We start from the raw sequence: 17,019 nt of genomic DNA on the forward strand, positions 1-17,019 counted from the left end.
GGCGTCGAGCTTCCTCGGATTTGTCGGGAGGAGGAGGAGGATCGTCGTGGCGGCCGACGGAGGGCAGAGGATTACCGCCCTTGATGAACCAACCGAGGGCGAAAAAGGAAGCTCCAGCGAGAATGGCGGTGCCCCAGGCGTGAGAGTACCATTTGCTGTACTGCCTGATGGCGAACTTCCACTGCTCACGAAGCGTCGCCGCGTCTGGGATTTCAGGGTCGGGCGGGTTCGGGAAGCGGACCTTTTGGCCCGAGAAACTACTGCTGGGTTTGCTAGTATGGGCGTTGTGGTTAATCTCGGAAGGAGGAACGTTTTGAGGTGTATCGGGTTTGGGTTCAGTCATGGCTGCTGAGTCGGTTTTGTTTGTGTTTCTGGCTTTGCCCAGGAGGGAAGAGTGCTTTTTCTCTTATATATTCCGTCGTTTGCCACCTGTCCAATTGAACAGTGGCTCACTCTCGCATCTGATGAACTAGGTTGGACCGGCTACCCAATATCGACAAGAAAGAATTCGTTTAAAACGCTTTTAAAATAATTAAAGTAAAAATTCAATTGAATCTGAAAAAAACACTTTAATGCTTTTTGTAAAAAAATACATATTTGATGCTTCTTCAAAAGTACTTAAAATGATTTTAGAACCAAAACAATTTCACCAAAAACATATTCAATCATTTTAAAAACACTTCCAAACGAGCTATATATAAACAACGTATGATCGATAACATTAATATTATCGGAAAGGGACAAGTAATTGTAAAAATGACGTCATGCTACGTGGCGAGCAATTGCCATGCTATTCCCTTTTGAGAATATGAACATTTTTTGCAAGTCTGCTAATTAGAATAGCTCTTACCCCCAATAAAACCAGCATAAAACCGAATAAAAAAATATACAAAAATTCTTACTTTGTAAACTGCTTTTAAAAAAAGCCGAATAAAATTACGCATCCAATGGATAGGCACTACAATTCTCAAATTGCCCAATGAATGTTTTACACAGTAAATATTCCAAAAGTGACCAAAAGGTTTAAAAATCCAATGGGGTTTTACCTACATAATTTTTCCATTAACAATAAAATTCTAACAGCAGCATGACTTTGTTTTGCTTCAAGTTGATCATTTGCGGCCTTCAACCTTCTTCTGTTCTTTGGCTGAAACAATTGGGAGTTGAACAATTACAGTCCTTGAAGATCCAGAACAAAGCGAAATCGACACGAAAAAAAAAATGAAAAAACGGAACGAAGAAACAAGCAATAAGTTGTGCTGGTCTCAGAAACATTACCAGCCTTTTCTTCTTCTCTCTTTTCAGCAGCTTCCGCCCTTTGCTCTCGTATAAGCGCTAAACGCTCTGCATGATCAACAAAATGATATCAATAAGAAATTCGAAGCTATAGCGGTGAAAGTGCAAATCCAGCCCATAGGAGCCTCTTGTTCTTCTCTAAAGAACCCATATCTAACAAGACTTCAGCAGTAAAATGTGCAGCAAAAAATATTGATGAGATTGTAACTCGACAACAAAAATTACAAGGCAAGCTGCAAGCCAATCCATATGTCAGCTAACAACCGTGTACTGAATCAGAGATTCTAACATGTAACCGGTTGTATATCCCCTCATTAGTATCTCTCCCATCATGTGAATGTGTCACGTGATGAGAGAGATACTAATAGGTACTCTTGGCAAATAATAATCACGACAAAATACCTAAATCTTTCCTTGCTTGTTCAGTTTTTCCCTGTTCTTGCAGCCTCATATATCTCTCGCGGGCTCTCTGTTTCTCCAATTCTTCTCTGAAAACAAATGAACAAAAATTGAGGATGTCAAAACCGATTAGGATAAAAGAAGAAATACGAATAGAACTTATATTCCACAGACGAACCTTTCACGCCTTGAGAGTTCAGTTGTCCTTCCCATCTGTAGAGAAAATAACAAATATTACTCTTTCACAAAATTCACCATCAGAATTCACAGCTATTGTCAAAGTAAATTGCAGAACTTACATCAATGTCTCGAGCTTTCACGGTCTTCGGCTTTACCAAATTCGGATTTTCAATCTCAATAATCCCTTGGATCCCCTTCTTCTTCTGATAACATTATTTGGCAACACAAAAAAAAAAGGTTCACATTTATTACTTACTCATAAAAACAGTATAAACCAACCAAAAAAGTACAAAAACTTTCTACATAGATGACAGTTCATGTTCACTAACCTCCTCATGTCCTTCGGATTCATCTCCAGACTCCTCTTCGGAACTTGCCACGAAATCTACTTCAACTTCATCACGCTCAGCTTCCCGCTAAGGAAAACAACAAATTAACTTTCTTAAACCGAAAAATCAATAGTTTCGTATCACCATATAGTATGTGAGTGTGAGAGGGACAAACCTTCGAAAAAGTCCGCGGACGGCTAGAGGTACCAGCAACTGCAAATTTATATATACAACAACAAAGATGTCAGAATTGCTTAATTTTGACAAGAATTTTAATCACTTCTGCGAATCAAACAAACAAACCAAGGCAATCAAAATTCTTATCAATTACCTAAATTCAAAGTCAAATCATTTTCATGTTCTAAAAAAATTGTAATATCAAACAAACCAACAATCAAAAGTCTAATAATTTCAATTCAATCACTCATAAAACACAACTTGGTAAAAAACACCAGTACAATTTGTCAATTCAACGAGCCCAAGAGCCATAATCCTCTGTTTGGTTACCGAGAAAACCCCAGATAGTTGGAGGGAAAGCAAAATTTAAACAACAAACTGGTTACTCAATAAAATAAAATACAAAAAAAAAAGATAAAAATTAAGGAGTGTTTGTCTTACGAAGATCTTCGGGAGTGGAGAACTGCCGATGGCCGGTGGGCTTGCTCTTGTACTTCCCCCTTCCCATCGTCTGAATTCAAACAGAAGAGGAACGGCACAGGATAATTCCGGTTCAAACTCGGCACCAAAAAGAATCGGAAATTTTGGTGGATTATGGCGATGATTTGGGGGCTGGAGTTTCGATAAAATTCCACTGTGAAATCGAAAAACCCTAGTCGAGTCGTCCCAGGAATATCGAAGGACAAAGGGGTTTGTGAGCGGCGTGTTATGGAGGGAAATCCGTCTTTAATATGTACTCTGCTTTCGGTTTTATTGACTTTTAGTCTCGTACCGTTATTGACATTTCAAAATTTTAACTGTACACTTCAAATTTTTTTATATTTTAATCGTCCTATGCAAATCACATAACCTATTTTCAAGGTTTTTTTTTTTTTTTTTAACATTTTAACTCCTCACTCCAACCTATTTCAGGATTATTTTGGACATTTCAACTCCTCACTCCAACTTATTTCAAAAATATTTTGGACATGGTTGACCACGTTAAATTCTTGACCTGTAATTTGTTAACTCCATGTTAATGAGCCTAATGTATTTTTTACTGTTCACCATAAGTTTATAAAACAAACGGGATGTGGATTTTGGTTATTACATTTGTGTTTTAATGTTGTAAATGAGCTTTATTCAACATCTGATACACAACATTATTTGATGGATGTCCTAATCTACCATGCCAAGTGGATGAAAGAACAAGTTGACCAAGATGTGTTTGAGCTAGTGACGTGGATTTGGTTGTTACAGAATTGGATGAAGCAAGTGGGATGGGATATAGTCCATTTCTGCACAACCCTTTGTAGAGAATCCTCTCTGTGGCCTTGTCCTAAATTCAGAAACTAATTGTGTTGATGCATAAAATCGGTGAGGACTTTGGTACAACAGAAAGTGTCAAGTTTGTGACCTTCGCTAGATTGCTCCGGTCACTAATGTGGATAAATATGTAAATGGATAAGGACAGGGAAGCAAACACAAGATGTACGTGGTTCATCCAGATTGGCTATGTCCACGAAGTATAGGAGTTCTCATTAATTGTGAAGGGTTTACACAAGTACGTAGGTTCAAGCTCTCATTTAATGAGTACTAGTGAATGATTTAGTACAAATGACATTAGAAAATATTGTGAGAGAATGATCTCTATTTATAGAAGAGAGTTTATAGTTTCATTCTGACATTGACACGTGTCGTGTTGTGATTGGCTTTTGATGTTGACACGTGTCACACTATGATTGGCTTCTGATGTCGACACGTGTCGTGATGTGATTGACCTCCTGGTTGGAGGGAAACTCTTCTGGGTCCTTGACGGTATAACGTTGATCGGTGCTCAGTAGTTTCGGGATTGGTCAAGTATGGTACAAACAAAGTGCATCAAAGATGAGCCAACAATTGTTGTCTAAAGCAGACTTTATGCATAGATAGTGAATTCTGAGTTAACTTGGGAACGTATAACACATAATTTAAATTTAGTGGTTCAATTATTGTATTAACTAGTAAATATGCATGTGCGTTGCTGCAGGACTTGAATGCATCAGCCTTAACTACATGAATAAGACATATTTAACATGAAAAGAATTAAACATAATCATGAACGAACAAAATGGATAGATCCATGAAATTATAAAAAGCATTGCAACAATAGATCCAGGAAATTATAAAAATCCATCCAATCAAGAGACAATATAATAGTTGTGGGAAGGTGAGTATGCAACCAAGAATCTTAAGATATACTTGATTTGTGATTCCATTATAATTTCACACACAAAAAAGATCAAATTTTGATTGAAACATCAAACAAAACAATCTCATCTGTTACAGATTGGACCAACTAAATAAAGAATCTATTAATATGATTTTCAGCTAAAAAGAAACTGATTGCAAGTTATAAATTCCATGGGTAATTTGATTTTGCAGATTAAAAAGAGTCGAAAAATATTGAAAGTTACTAAACCCCATCACATCAGAAAAAAGAACAGAATCCAAATGTAAACTCTAGAAGAGTGACAATTGCATAAAGAATATGATAAAAATTTCTCTTTGCGAAGAGTGTCCAATGAGTTACATGGTGATGACGGAATTATGCATTGAGGGTGAAAATTGTATGAAGGTAATAATATATTGTCAATTTAAACTCCTCTTAAGAATCATTGTTTCCTAATTAAATAAATGCCTCTGGGATGATGTCGTTATATAGATAATTTAAATATCTCATCAAATGTGAATGTACCCGTTAAAGTATGAATCTGACATCTCAATTCAACTCTCGAAATTACAGTGAGAGTATTAATATATCATGTAGAATGAGGTGGGATTATGATAAAAGATAGAACTTTAGCTGATGGTAAAATATTTGATAATTTGAAGTAAGCCAACTGGGAATCCCAAATGTTGTTTATCATAAGCTAAAGTTCTATCTTTTATTAGTAATCCCACCTCATTCTACATGATACATTAATACTGTCACAATAATTTCGAGATTTGAATCAATAAATTCTTAGATTCATACCATGACGGATAAATCCACATTCAATGAGATACTTAATCATCTATATAACGATCACATCCCAGAGGCATTCATTTAATTTAGAAACAGTAATTCTTAGGAGGAGTTTAAATTGACAATATGTTATTACTTTCAAACAATTTCCACCCTCAATGCATAATTCCCAACAATAACAACAAAAAACCTCTTAGATTTCACTTTCACTTAATCATAGGCATCCACTCATCCGTAACAAATGGAGAAATAAGCAGAAATCTCCTTAAGACAACATAGAGTCCACTACTCACTGTGCCCTTGGTGCAGATGGACCAATAACCAAAGCGTTTTGAGCTCCTCCCATCTGCATTTCCTTAGAATCTTCATGACACACATGATATTACAACCAACAAAATAGCTTAAGCATGTTACAGTGGCAATATAGAATACCCAGATAGACTTAACTTCCACAAAACAATAAGCTATAACTTCCCTACTTCTAAATGCTTATTTGAAATTTCAATTAGAACAAATAATACATGTGAGGGCAAGAGAATCGGAAGGCCATTCAGAACCACTTCCCGGTGCACTAGACTCAGGCCGGCGAGGCGGTTTTTGGCTAGCCGTGGGTTGAATTCCTACATACTCCATGCTTATCTAATAATTCAAATCAAAATTTTCATTCCAAAACAACATTCTTCAAATCAATAACTTCACAAAGCTTATAATTCACAAAAAAATTTAAAAAAAAACAAAAGAAAAACACTAACAATTTCAACTCTATAATTTCAGTAACCTTGTGGCTCATGTGAAGGCTTTTACTGCAAGAAAAAAAAAAGAGTGAGCAGCAATTAAAACACGAATTTTCAAACAAAAAAAAGAACTACATTCAACTCAATAATTTCACGAACCCCAAAAATTATAGAAAGTAAAGGCAACGACAGTACCTCTCAGGGTTGGGAGGAGGGAGTTCACAACGGGCGAGGAGAAGAAATCGAGAGATCGTTTGAGGGGTTTGAGACTGAGCTTCTGCCATAAACAATATACCTAGAATTCCCCAAGTTTTCAAATGGAAATTAAACATTTACATAGCTTATATAAAAAGCCAAAATATAAAAAATTAATCAAAAGGTTGAGAGAACTCATATCCCAGTATTGCTCATTGCTGATATTAACACCCACTGACAGCATCCCTTGATTTGTGGAATTCCCACGCCCAACTCCATGACCTCTGTCTCTGCCATCCCTCACAACCATACCCACTTTCGACCCACCCCTCAATCCCGACACCAACCCTTGATTTGACGAGGACAAATCAATCCAACCCCACCCCTTCGCAAGCCTCACTCCTCCCTCTCCCTTCCCCTCGCTGCCAATCAACGCCCATCTCCCTCTTTGTAGCACTGCAACCCACGTTAAAACAATCTGTGCGCATGAAGAAAATGGACTTTCGCTCCGGTTTTAAAACAATCTGTAGACCTGAAAAATTTAAGCCTCATAATTAAAGTCTTTACTGTTTATACAACTTTTTAATACAATATTCTAGAATTTTACCATGTTATGTTATTTATTTAGGATGATTGGAACATGGGAGGGCCACATCTAATATATAATATTAGATTATAAAATATTAATTCTTAAATTATCAACCCGAATTGTTGATGTGGCCATGGCTCACAATCTAACAAAAAAATAAAAGTGCGAAGATTTAGATGAAGGTTTAGAGGATTAAATAATGATTGAAGTGTGAAGATTTTATTTTTAAAGGAAAGTTAATGAAAAAGGTTTGAAAACTTTGAGTTTTAACGATAAGGATAAAATAAAAGGTAAAGTGAATAGCACAATGATTGACTTTTTAGTATAAAAACATGATTTTTCGTTAAAATAAATAGTACCGGGAGCTTTTCGTTAAAATTCCTTATTTTTAATGTCGTAAATATAGTGGATGGCCCAAATGCAGAATTTGAAAGCTGATAATTGCAATATTACTGTTTACATGAAGACTTTGTAAATAAGGTAAGTTAGCTTTTTGTGAGTGTCGGATGAAAAACCTTTATATAAAGAGATGAATTTACATCATTGTACACGTAATAAGATATCACACTCAAAAGAAAGGAGATAGAAATACAATGATGTGTGTTGATGCACAAAACCGGATGGGTCTTGGAACAACGTAAATCCGACCGTGAATCTGCAAGAAAATAAAGAACACAAGATGTATCGTGGTTCACCCCAATGTTTGGGCTACGTCCACACTGATATTGTATTTCTCTGAGATGTATGAAGAGGGAGAAAGAGAGAGTTTTTGAAGGTGAGAGAGCTCTTCTCAATCTGAGAGGTTTGAGGGGATGAGGAGGCTTAAGAATTGGCCTCCTCTCTTGTGAGGATGATGAGTCCATTTTATAGAATAAGGGCTCCTCACTTATTACATATTTGCCCCTTCCTTTATTACATAATTACATTTGAGTCCCCCAAGTATTTATATGAGATCTAAATACGGAGGCCCTAAATATGGTACAAACAGTAGTCCCCCAAGTCTTCAGTCAAGAAGGTCTTTTGGCTGGAGACTTGAAATTCAGTCCGTGTGTGGGCCGAAGTAACTAAATGTTGTCTTGAACTGATACTCGATATGAGGTGGTGCTCAATCTGAAATGATGCTCAACTAGAAGTAGCATATGTTGCGAGGCTGCTCGATTTGTGGCTTACGTTGCCTTGGTTGGCTCAGCTTGTGGCGTTGAAGGTGAGGGAGTCCCTTTTATAGAATAAGGGCTCGCTCCTCAATACATAAATATGGGCTAGAGTTGATGCTCACGGCGAGGCGGTTGCTCAGTAGGCGGCGATGCTCTCTAATGATGGTGATGGAGTCCCTTTTATAGAATAAGGGCTCGCTCCTCAGTACATGAATAATGGGTTATGAGTGATGCTCGCGGCGATGCAGTTGCTCAGCTGGCGGCGATGCTCTCTAATGATGGTGAGGGAGTCCCTTTTATAGAATAAGGGCTCGCTCTTCAGTACATAAATAATGGGCTAAGTCCCCCAAGTATTTTTTTTTATGAGGCCCAATATATGGTACATAGTGTAGTCCCCCAAGTCTTTAGTCAATAGGGTCTGTTGGCTGGAGACTTCAAATTTGAACCATGTATGGGCTGGAATGGTGGTTGTTCGGAGGCGGTATTTGTATACCCTGCACTGAAACTTTGTAGGTGAAGCTTTGCAAGTGAAGTTTTGAAGCTGGAGCTTATGTAAATGAAGCTTTTGAAGTTGATTTACATGAGTGTTGCTCATAAATGTTTATGTTGATTGACATGAGTGATGCTCATGGATGTTGACATGAATGATGGTCATGAATGTTTATGTATGATTAACATGAGTGATGCTTATGAATGTTTATGTATGATTGACATGAGTAATGCTCATGTATAACTTTGGAGTACTGGACGTACTTTTGATCACCTAGTGGGTGATAATAGCGGCAGGCTGCCGAATAATTTTGGAGTACTAGGCGTACTTTTGATCACCTAGTTGGTGATAATAGCGGCAGGCTGCCGAATAATTTTGGAGTCATAGGGCCTTTTGGGCATATGGGCCTTGGCTCTCCACATAACATTCCAGCCCTTTATTTTCCAGCCCATTATTTTCGTTTTTTTTATTACCCTTTGATGGGGTTTATACAGATGTCTCTAAAAGATAAGAAAAATAAATCACATCATTCAAAAACAAGAAAAGTAGATCACACCATTCTGGTGGGGTGTTTATTCCTTGCTTTTGCTTTTCTCTTTTCCACCGCACCTTTCTTTTGCTTTTGTGTTTTCTTTGCAACTTTGAAGCTTACCTCGCTTGAACCAACGAATAAGACTCATTGGTGACCGCTTGCACATTGCTCTTTTGCTTTTGCTTTTCTCTTTGTTCACTGCATCTTTTTTTTTTTTGCTTTTGTTTTCTACAGACATCCTTTGCTTTTTTTCTCTTTTCTTTCCACTACGTCTTATTTTGGCTTTGCTTTCTCCAGACATCCTTTGCTTTTTCTTTTCATTTCTTGAAAAGATGACCCATATCACATGATTATCATTCAACTGTACAAATATGTAGTTCTAAGTATAAAACTCTCCGGCTTGACTCAGCGCATCCGCTTCATAACTCGGGTAATCGGGTTTGGTGGCGTCGGAAACGACGAATGTCTGCTGAAACGTCGACAGTGCGTCTTTCAAGTCGTTCGAAACTCTTGGAATCCCTCTCTCTTTCCCTCCGCCGAACACGTCGTTCGTCAACAACTCGTTGGAGCTTCGAGTCGAGTTGTTCGAGTTCCTTCTCGAGGCCTCAGTTCCTCTGCCAAGACTCGGTTTGGAAGAAGCCATTGAACAGGGATTGAACGGAAGAAGTCTCATCGCCGCCCACTTGATTGAGAGATTTGAAGGAGGAGCTGTGTGCACGAATGCGTTGCTTAGCAGCCTTAACAAGAGCTGCGCCCATGAGCTTGGGTTGTTGGGCAAAATCAATAGAATCATCGGTAGGATTAGCAGGTGGTTCTGGGTAATTTGGTGAAAGTCGGACTGGAGGAGAATGAAACACCCCAACACCATTTATTTTAAAATAATTGTTTGGACCTAAATTGGTCAGCCCAAGGGGCCCACCCCCTTGACTTTGTCCTGGAGCCCACATTTCTCTCATCCCTCTTCTCTCTTTCTTCCTCTTCTTCTTCCCTTTCCCGTATACCACTCTCATTCTCTATCTCTCAGCATCGAGAGCTTCACCTAGCCCTCACCTTAACTCCCTCATAAAATCGAACCCAAAAATTATATTTTTGGAATCCCAGCGACTAGAGAAACCTTTGCAGTTTTCTCTCTCTCGTTGTAGGCCAAAACACGGCGAGTTAGACGTCGTATGAGGTTCCATTCTCTTCGTCTATTCGAGAACTACAACTTTCGTTCTTGTTTCACTTGATTTCGTTAAGTATTGACAAAGTTATGGCCATTTAGAGGTTGTGCAGTTTCTGGTCGATTTCTGGCTTTCTCTCTCATTAGGTCCGGCGACCCACCAAACCCAAGGCCTTTGGGCCTTCCCTGCCGAGCCCAACCCTTTTTGGTTGTGAGGCCTTTGGGCCCGTGTGTGTGTGTGAGGGTTGTGTGGTGTATATGTGTGTGTGTGTGTGTCCGTGCATGTGTGGTGTGTGTGTGCATGTGTTGTGCATGTGTGGTGTGTGTGCATGTATTGTGCATGTGTGGTGTGTATGTATGTGTTGTGTAGGTGTGTGTTTGTGGGCCGGTGTGTGTGTAAGTGTGGGTTTGGGGTTAAGCCCAAACCACCTCTTTTCACCCTAACCCTTTTTAACCAAAAACCTTAAGACCCAAAACCCAAAACCCAATAGGTCCTAACCCTATTTAACCTAAACCTAAACCCTAATCCAGATTCAAGCCTAAAACCCATTTGACCTAGTTTGACCGTTGACCCCGGTCAACGTTGACTTTAAGGTTGACTTTTCGGGTTTTCGTCCGGGACCCTTCTTAGGGTAATTTGACGTCCTGAACCCGTTTCCAATGTTCGTTTTTCCCAAATTCAATCGTTTGAATAAAGTTTGACTAAATGTGCTATTTATGTGCTCAGGGGCAATTATTGTGACGCTTCCGTCTTCGCTAGTGGCGCAGTTTTTTGCGGCTAAGTACTGTGAGTGGACCCCTTCTAAAATTACACAATTTTATAATTTAATTGCATAAATGATTAGCATGCCTACGAGTTTATGATTTGATTTATGTGAAGCTTGTTTATTAAATATATTGATTTTCGTCTCATGTTTTTGGTGAGGAATCAATTGTTGGCCTATATTGAGTTATATTTTGATATATCGTATTTTCTATATAAACCATGAACTGGTAGACTATCTGATGGATGACGATAGGATGCTAGAACATGTTTTAGAAACCCCTCTTTATAGTATAGACGATGGATGACTTTATACTATGAAGTGGTTATTTATGAGAGGTGTAACTATTTGTGCGTACCTAGAGGACACTATGTCGCCTAGGGCGAGGATTTGGTGTTGGCATTTAGGCTGGGAGAAATAATCCCTTGCTACGGGCTGAGGGACATGGAGAAGGTATTGGGCTGGGAGTTGGTAATCTCTGGCTACGGGTGCAGAGACCACGGAGCAGACATTAGGTCGAGAGTTATATTTATTCAGTGATCTTTCTAGCAGCACACCGTGTTTACAAGACAATTTATTAGACGTTTATTGTTTTGATTTCTGCGACGTTATTCCGCGATATGACTTTTGAGATATTTTGGCATGCTAGGATTTTTATTAAATCCTTCACTTACTATGCTAGTAGTTTTCACTATTAAACTTTGGGGGTTGATATGTTGATAATTGTTTTATTATTATTGTATATATAAACTTGGTCCACTCACCTTTGTTTTGCGCCCCTATTCAGGACTTAGGATCAAGGCATCTAATCCTGGCATCAAGATACTTCCGCAACAGTATCTTTGAATCCTCTTGATGTAGGACCCACTTCTTTATTCATTCAATTTATCTAAATTCGTTTTAATGATTAGGTTTAGTTGTATGTTCTGAACATGTTCCTAAATTATTAATTCATTGTATTTTAAATTTCTAACTCTTATTTATTTCTTATTCTTAGCTTTTGTATTAATTAATGGCTTTTGTCACCCTCGGGTGTCGGCCAGCACGTGTCTATCCTAGTATTCGGGGAATATCAAGGTCGGGGCGTGTCAAAGAATCCTTTTATAGTGTCCCAAAGGTATTGAAGGTAAGAGAAGCAATTGTGTTCACTTGTCCCTGTAATTGGGAGATTATATCCATCGAGCAAGCTCGCCCTGGCTATTGAAACGTCGTCGTTGAAAGAGGTGAGCGTCACCGACGAAGGTCTCTGCAACTCAGAGAAAGAGATTGTGCTGGGGTTCTTGATCTTTTCAGAGAGAGGATTTTTTGGTTCGTGGTTTGTGAGAGAGAGAACTGGGGAGATTCTGGACGTTTTGTGGACCACAGATTTCATCAACGGCATTTGCTCTATCGTGCCCATCGTTATTTTTCTACCGTTGGATCTGACGACGGTCCTGATCTCATCGGCCAATCTGGTGTAGAGCCGTATCCAATTAGCTTGCAGCCTTTACTGACAAGCTAGGGTGATCGAGATTCAGAAACGAAAGCTCCAACATGTTTCTATGCGCATTCAAAAGTGCTAGAGTAGAATACCCTCTTGAAGATTCCCTTAGGGGAAGGAAACCCAGATCCAAAAAGCTTGCAGCCTTTACTGACAAGCTAGGGTGATTGAGATTCAGAAACGAAAGCTCCAACATGCTTCTCTGCGCCTTCAAAAGTGCTGGAGTAGAATACCCTCTTAAATATTCCCTTAGGGGAAGGAAACCCAGATCCAAAAACACGTATTGAAGGCTGAATCTTCCTCCTCTGGCTCGGAACTGTAGGAGCAATGAATAGTCATTTGTGGAAGATAGCTTCCTACTGAGTGTAACTGATTCTCTTATCAAAACAGCGTTATTTTCTCTTATCGCGAAACCGAGTTAAAGATGCAGCTCTCTGCGGTTGAGTTGGCTTTACAGGTAAGTCATTCGTACCCTGGAAAAATGAGATGTCATCACAGCAGCAATGTGACAGAAAGTAACACTAACTCAGCAGAGGCCAAGATCTTTGCTGCTTGGTGGAGGCGGAACCAGATCTTTGCTACTCAGAAATCGCCTTCACCGACTCGGCGAGTTAACTCACTACTGACCTGTTCGTATCTTCTCCCGTCGGACCCTTCTGAACGAAGCATCTCAGTAAACCCAAAAAAGTTTCGATCTTTTTCCACTTTCTCTCTCTAAAAAAGTTAAGAGAGAGAATGTTGAATGGTTTTAATGGAGAAAGCTGAGAGAGAGAGCTAAAGTATATGTCTGTTCTGCTTACCCATTTCTGGGTTTCTAGAGAGAGAGAGAAAGATGGGATTGGGATTTTGGTTTGGTGTTTCTGCAGATTCACAGTGGATATTGTGGTGAGGTTTCACGGTGCTGAGATGAAAACATGAAAGAGAACCGACAAAGCTTTTTGTGTTGATTCCCACAGACGGCGCCAAATGTTGATGCACAAAACCGGAGGGGTTTTGGAACAACGTAAATCAGACCGTGAATCTGCAAGAAAATAAAGAACACAAGATGTATCATGGTTCACCCCAATGTTTGGGCTACGTCCACACTGATATTGTATTTCTCTAAGATGTATAAAGAGGGAGAGAGAGAGCTTCTGAAGGTGAGATAGCTCTTCTCAATCTGAGAGGTTTGAGGGGATGATGAGGCTTAAGAATTGGCCTCCTTTCTTGTGAGGGTGAGGAGTCCCTTTTATAGAATAAGAGCTAATCACTTATTATATATTTGCCCATTCCTTTATTACATAATTACATTTGAGTACCTCGAGTATTTATACGAGATATAAATACGAATGCCCTAAGTATGGTACAAACTAGGGGTGGGCAAACGGGTCCTGGACCTGCGGGGCGGGGCAGGTCCTAGCGGTTCAATCCAGGCTCGGGGCGGTTCCATATATTTTATATACAAAAACGGGGCGGGGCGGTTACAAATTTCTGAGGACACGGGGCCCCTACCCGGACCGTATCCACCATCTAATAGTGGAGGTTAACTCTCCACCGTTCAATTCTCACACACGCATGCACAAACAATTCACACACACATTTCTGTCAATTCACCTTCTCCATTTCTCAATCTCTCCATCCCAGACTGAATCTCCATAGCTCGGTTCTCCCTCTCGAATCAGATCGTCGATTCTCAGACTCAGTGACTCTCCTCTTTCTCGATCTCTCTCTCTCAAACTGATTGACTCTCCTCCCTCTCGATTCTCATACTCCCTCTCGAATCTCGATAGCTGAGCTCTCTCCCGTCTGAAGTCGACTTTGACCACCACCACCAGCTCCTCTCAACTCCGACCACCACCTGACGGTCTATCTCACAAAAGGTATTCAATTTTCAGGATTAGGATTGAAAAATAAATTAGGGTTTTCTAGATTTTGGGACTTTGGGTTCTTGATTTGCTGCTTGTGTATGAGTTTCGAATTTGGTTTGCTGCTAGTGTATGAGTTTCGAATTTGGTTTGCTGCTAGTGTATGAATTTTGAATATCTAGATTTTGTGCTATTGGAGAAGATATGATGGAGTTATGGAGAAGAAAATGGGTGGAGATGTAAAGACAAGTATGCAGATTATGTATGGGTTTTAGATCCAATAGACAGGATAAAGAGCTTTATCACTGGAAATCTGTGTTTGGTGCTTTCATTGCTCTGCTACACCAATAAAAGACAATTGCTGCAACATGCAAAATAAGAACAAGCTACTTCTCTATTAGTTTTACACTTTTACTTAAAAAATTAATCTTTAGCCGTGTGTGTTAATTTTTCCATCTGATTCATATTGAGTTTGTTGTTTTTCAGTGTTGGATGTTTGGATAAAAGATTCATGTTATCATTCTGTTGCAGGTAACAACCATCAAAGTCAACAATCTTTCCTTGTGTGCAAGTGAGAGAGACATAAAGGACTTCTTTTCTTTTTCTGGTGATATTGTTTATGTCGAAATGATGAGGTTTGATGATTGACTTAGTTTAATGGATTTATTGTCTTTCATTATCTTTGTCTGAATCTGTCTTATTGAAAGATCATGTAGTGATACTGAGCGGTCACAAATTGCATATGTTACCTTCAAGGATGTACAAGGAGCTGAGACTGCAGTTCTCATTTCGGTATTGCAATTTCTTTGACCATAATGTATCACCTCATCATTTTGGACGTTTGATGTCATTGCAGATGTTAATACGGATGTTATTTCGGTTTTAATGTTTATGTTTTTTTTGGATTTGGAATAGCTCCTGTAATCTGTCTATGAAGAAGCTTGAAGCATGAAGCAGCTCATGTAATTTTTGAAAACGTTTGTGCTGCTGTGCACTGCAGTGCAGTTTTATAAAAATGTATTTTTGAAAAAAAAAAAGGATTTGGACCCGTGGACCCGCTCCGGACCGGCCCGTTTGAAACGGGCCGGGTTAGGTTCGGTTCTAAAATCCAAAATCTCTCTACCCGGCTCGGCCCGGCCCGTTACAATTTATAACGGATAGGGCCAGGTTCCTTCAAATTTGGGCCCGGCCCGGCCCGTGCCCACCCCTAGTACAAACAAAGTGATTGCTCCTTTTGATGTTGATGGGCTGGCTGGAAAAATTGTAAAACATACCCTCTGTTTGATGTTGATGAAAAAAAAATTACATAATATGTTGCTTTACTTAAATTAACAAATTTTGAAAGTAGACCACCAACTCCACCATTGAGATTAGTTTCTCGATAGATATATGATTGATCCAATATCTTTCATTATTGGCAAAATCTGTTGTCAAGGAATAAATAAAACCGTTCTTAAGCTAAGTGGCAATTTTGTAAATGAAGTAAAACTGGGCTGAAGGCAGGCTAGTGGCAGCCTCATAAATAAAGTGAAATTCGGACACAAACATTGCATATTCGTACAGTGCAATTTCTCCCCCTACTTTAGACTAAAGCTAAGGGCATGCTAGTGACAGCCTCGTAAATAAAATGAAATTCAATCACAAACACTGCACATTTTTACAGTGCAATTTTTCTCCCTATTTTAGACTAAAGTAATAACAGCTTTACCAATATGGGACACTTGCAAACCTTCATCATTTACAGTTTGAATAGCCTCATTAATAGGATAAAGTTATGCTAAATAGAGATTAGACAAGTCTGCAGTCAAGTGGTTGGTTGCTCCTGAATTAGTAAGCCACACGTGTGGAGGTTGTTGAGAAGTGGATGGTGGAGAGAAATTTGTCATTGCAGTATGCATAGCCTGTATAGATGGTTGCTGAGATTGATATTGTTGGGATGACATTGAATATCCTGGCATTGAATAAGATTGACCATATGAAGATGACATCTATGCATAATTGGACTGAGAACGAGAGCCAACATAATTGGGTCTTTTGTCATTGTAGAAACAGTAGTTATTTTTGCCATATATGTGACAACGAGATCTCTCAGAAGGTTTGGAACCACAAAATGGAGCAATATGTCCTTTAGCATTGCATAACTGACAAGTTTGAATTGGGGGTGCAAATGGATTGCTATATTATTGAGCTGGGGACTGTCCAAGTACTCATGGATTAGGGGTAGGAAGAACAAGAGTTTTGTCGATGCAAATTTCGGTCATCTTCAGTCTTGACGAAAATGCACCTGCAAAACAATTAACACATTTGATCAAGGATCTAAACCTCACGCGCCCACGAGGTGAGGGGTTAGGCCAATGGATCTCCGATGCCTAAGTCAGTTTCTTTGAGAAGAATAAAAAGTAGCTCTTACACCAAATACGACCAGCATAAAACCGAATAAAATAAAAAATACAAAAAATCTTACTTTTGTACACTGCTTTTAAAAAAAGCCGAATAAAATTACGCCTCTAATGGATAGGCACTTCAATTGTCAAATTGCCCAATGAATGTTTTACACAGCAAGTATTCCAAAAGTCACTAAAAAGTTTTTTTAAAAAAAATTAATAAAAATGGCTTAAAAACTTTGAGTTTTAACGATAATGACAAAATAAATGGTAAAATAAATAGTACCATGATTGACTTTTTAGTGTAAAAATATGATTTTTCGT

General features: G+C 38.9%; 2 protein-coding genes across 4 annotated transcripts in view; both read right to left on the bottom strand.

Moving 5' to 3' along the window:
* Positions 1-895: 895 nt before the first annotated feature.
* LOC126585817 (uncharacterized) lies at positions 896-3,195 on the bottom strand. The gene is made up of 8 exons (XM_050250364.1): positions 2,823-3,195; positions 2,380-2,417; positions 2,205-2,291; positions 1,995-2,078; positions 1,874-1,908; positions 1,699-1,784; positions 1,279-1,344; positions 896-1,147 (listed from the first exon to the last, which is right to left on the bottom strand). Exons 1-8 carry the CDS (start codon positions 2,887-2,889, stop codon positions 1,113-1,115), a joined length of 498 nt encoding a protein of 165 aa, XP_050106321.1. The 5' UTR covers positions 2,890-3,195; the 3' UTR covers positions 896-1,112.
* The window catches only part of LOC126585813 (cyanidin 3-O-galactoside 2''-O-xylosyltransferase FGGT1-like), a 58,781-nt gene continuing 42,657 nt past the window's right edge, over positions 896-17,019 (bottom strand). For 2 of the 3 annotated variants that reach the window (XM_050250361.1, XM_050250359.1), the window contains exon 3: positions 15,781-16,595. The gene's annotated coding sequence lies outside the window, so the exon portion shown is untranslated. Of the gene's footprint in view, positions 1,047-15,780; positions 16,596-17,019 lie in introns of those variants that run through there. The other variant, XM_050250360.1, reaches the window with a different exon arrangement.

The sequence above is a fragment of the Malus sylvestris genome, chromosome 10 (assembly GCF_916048215.2).
Source record: "Malus sylvestris chromosome 10, drMalSylv7.2, whole genome shotgun sequence".
Lineage (NCBI taxonomy): Eukaryota > Viridiplantae > Streptophyta > Magnoliopsida > Rosales > Rosaceae > Malus > Malus sylvestris.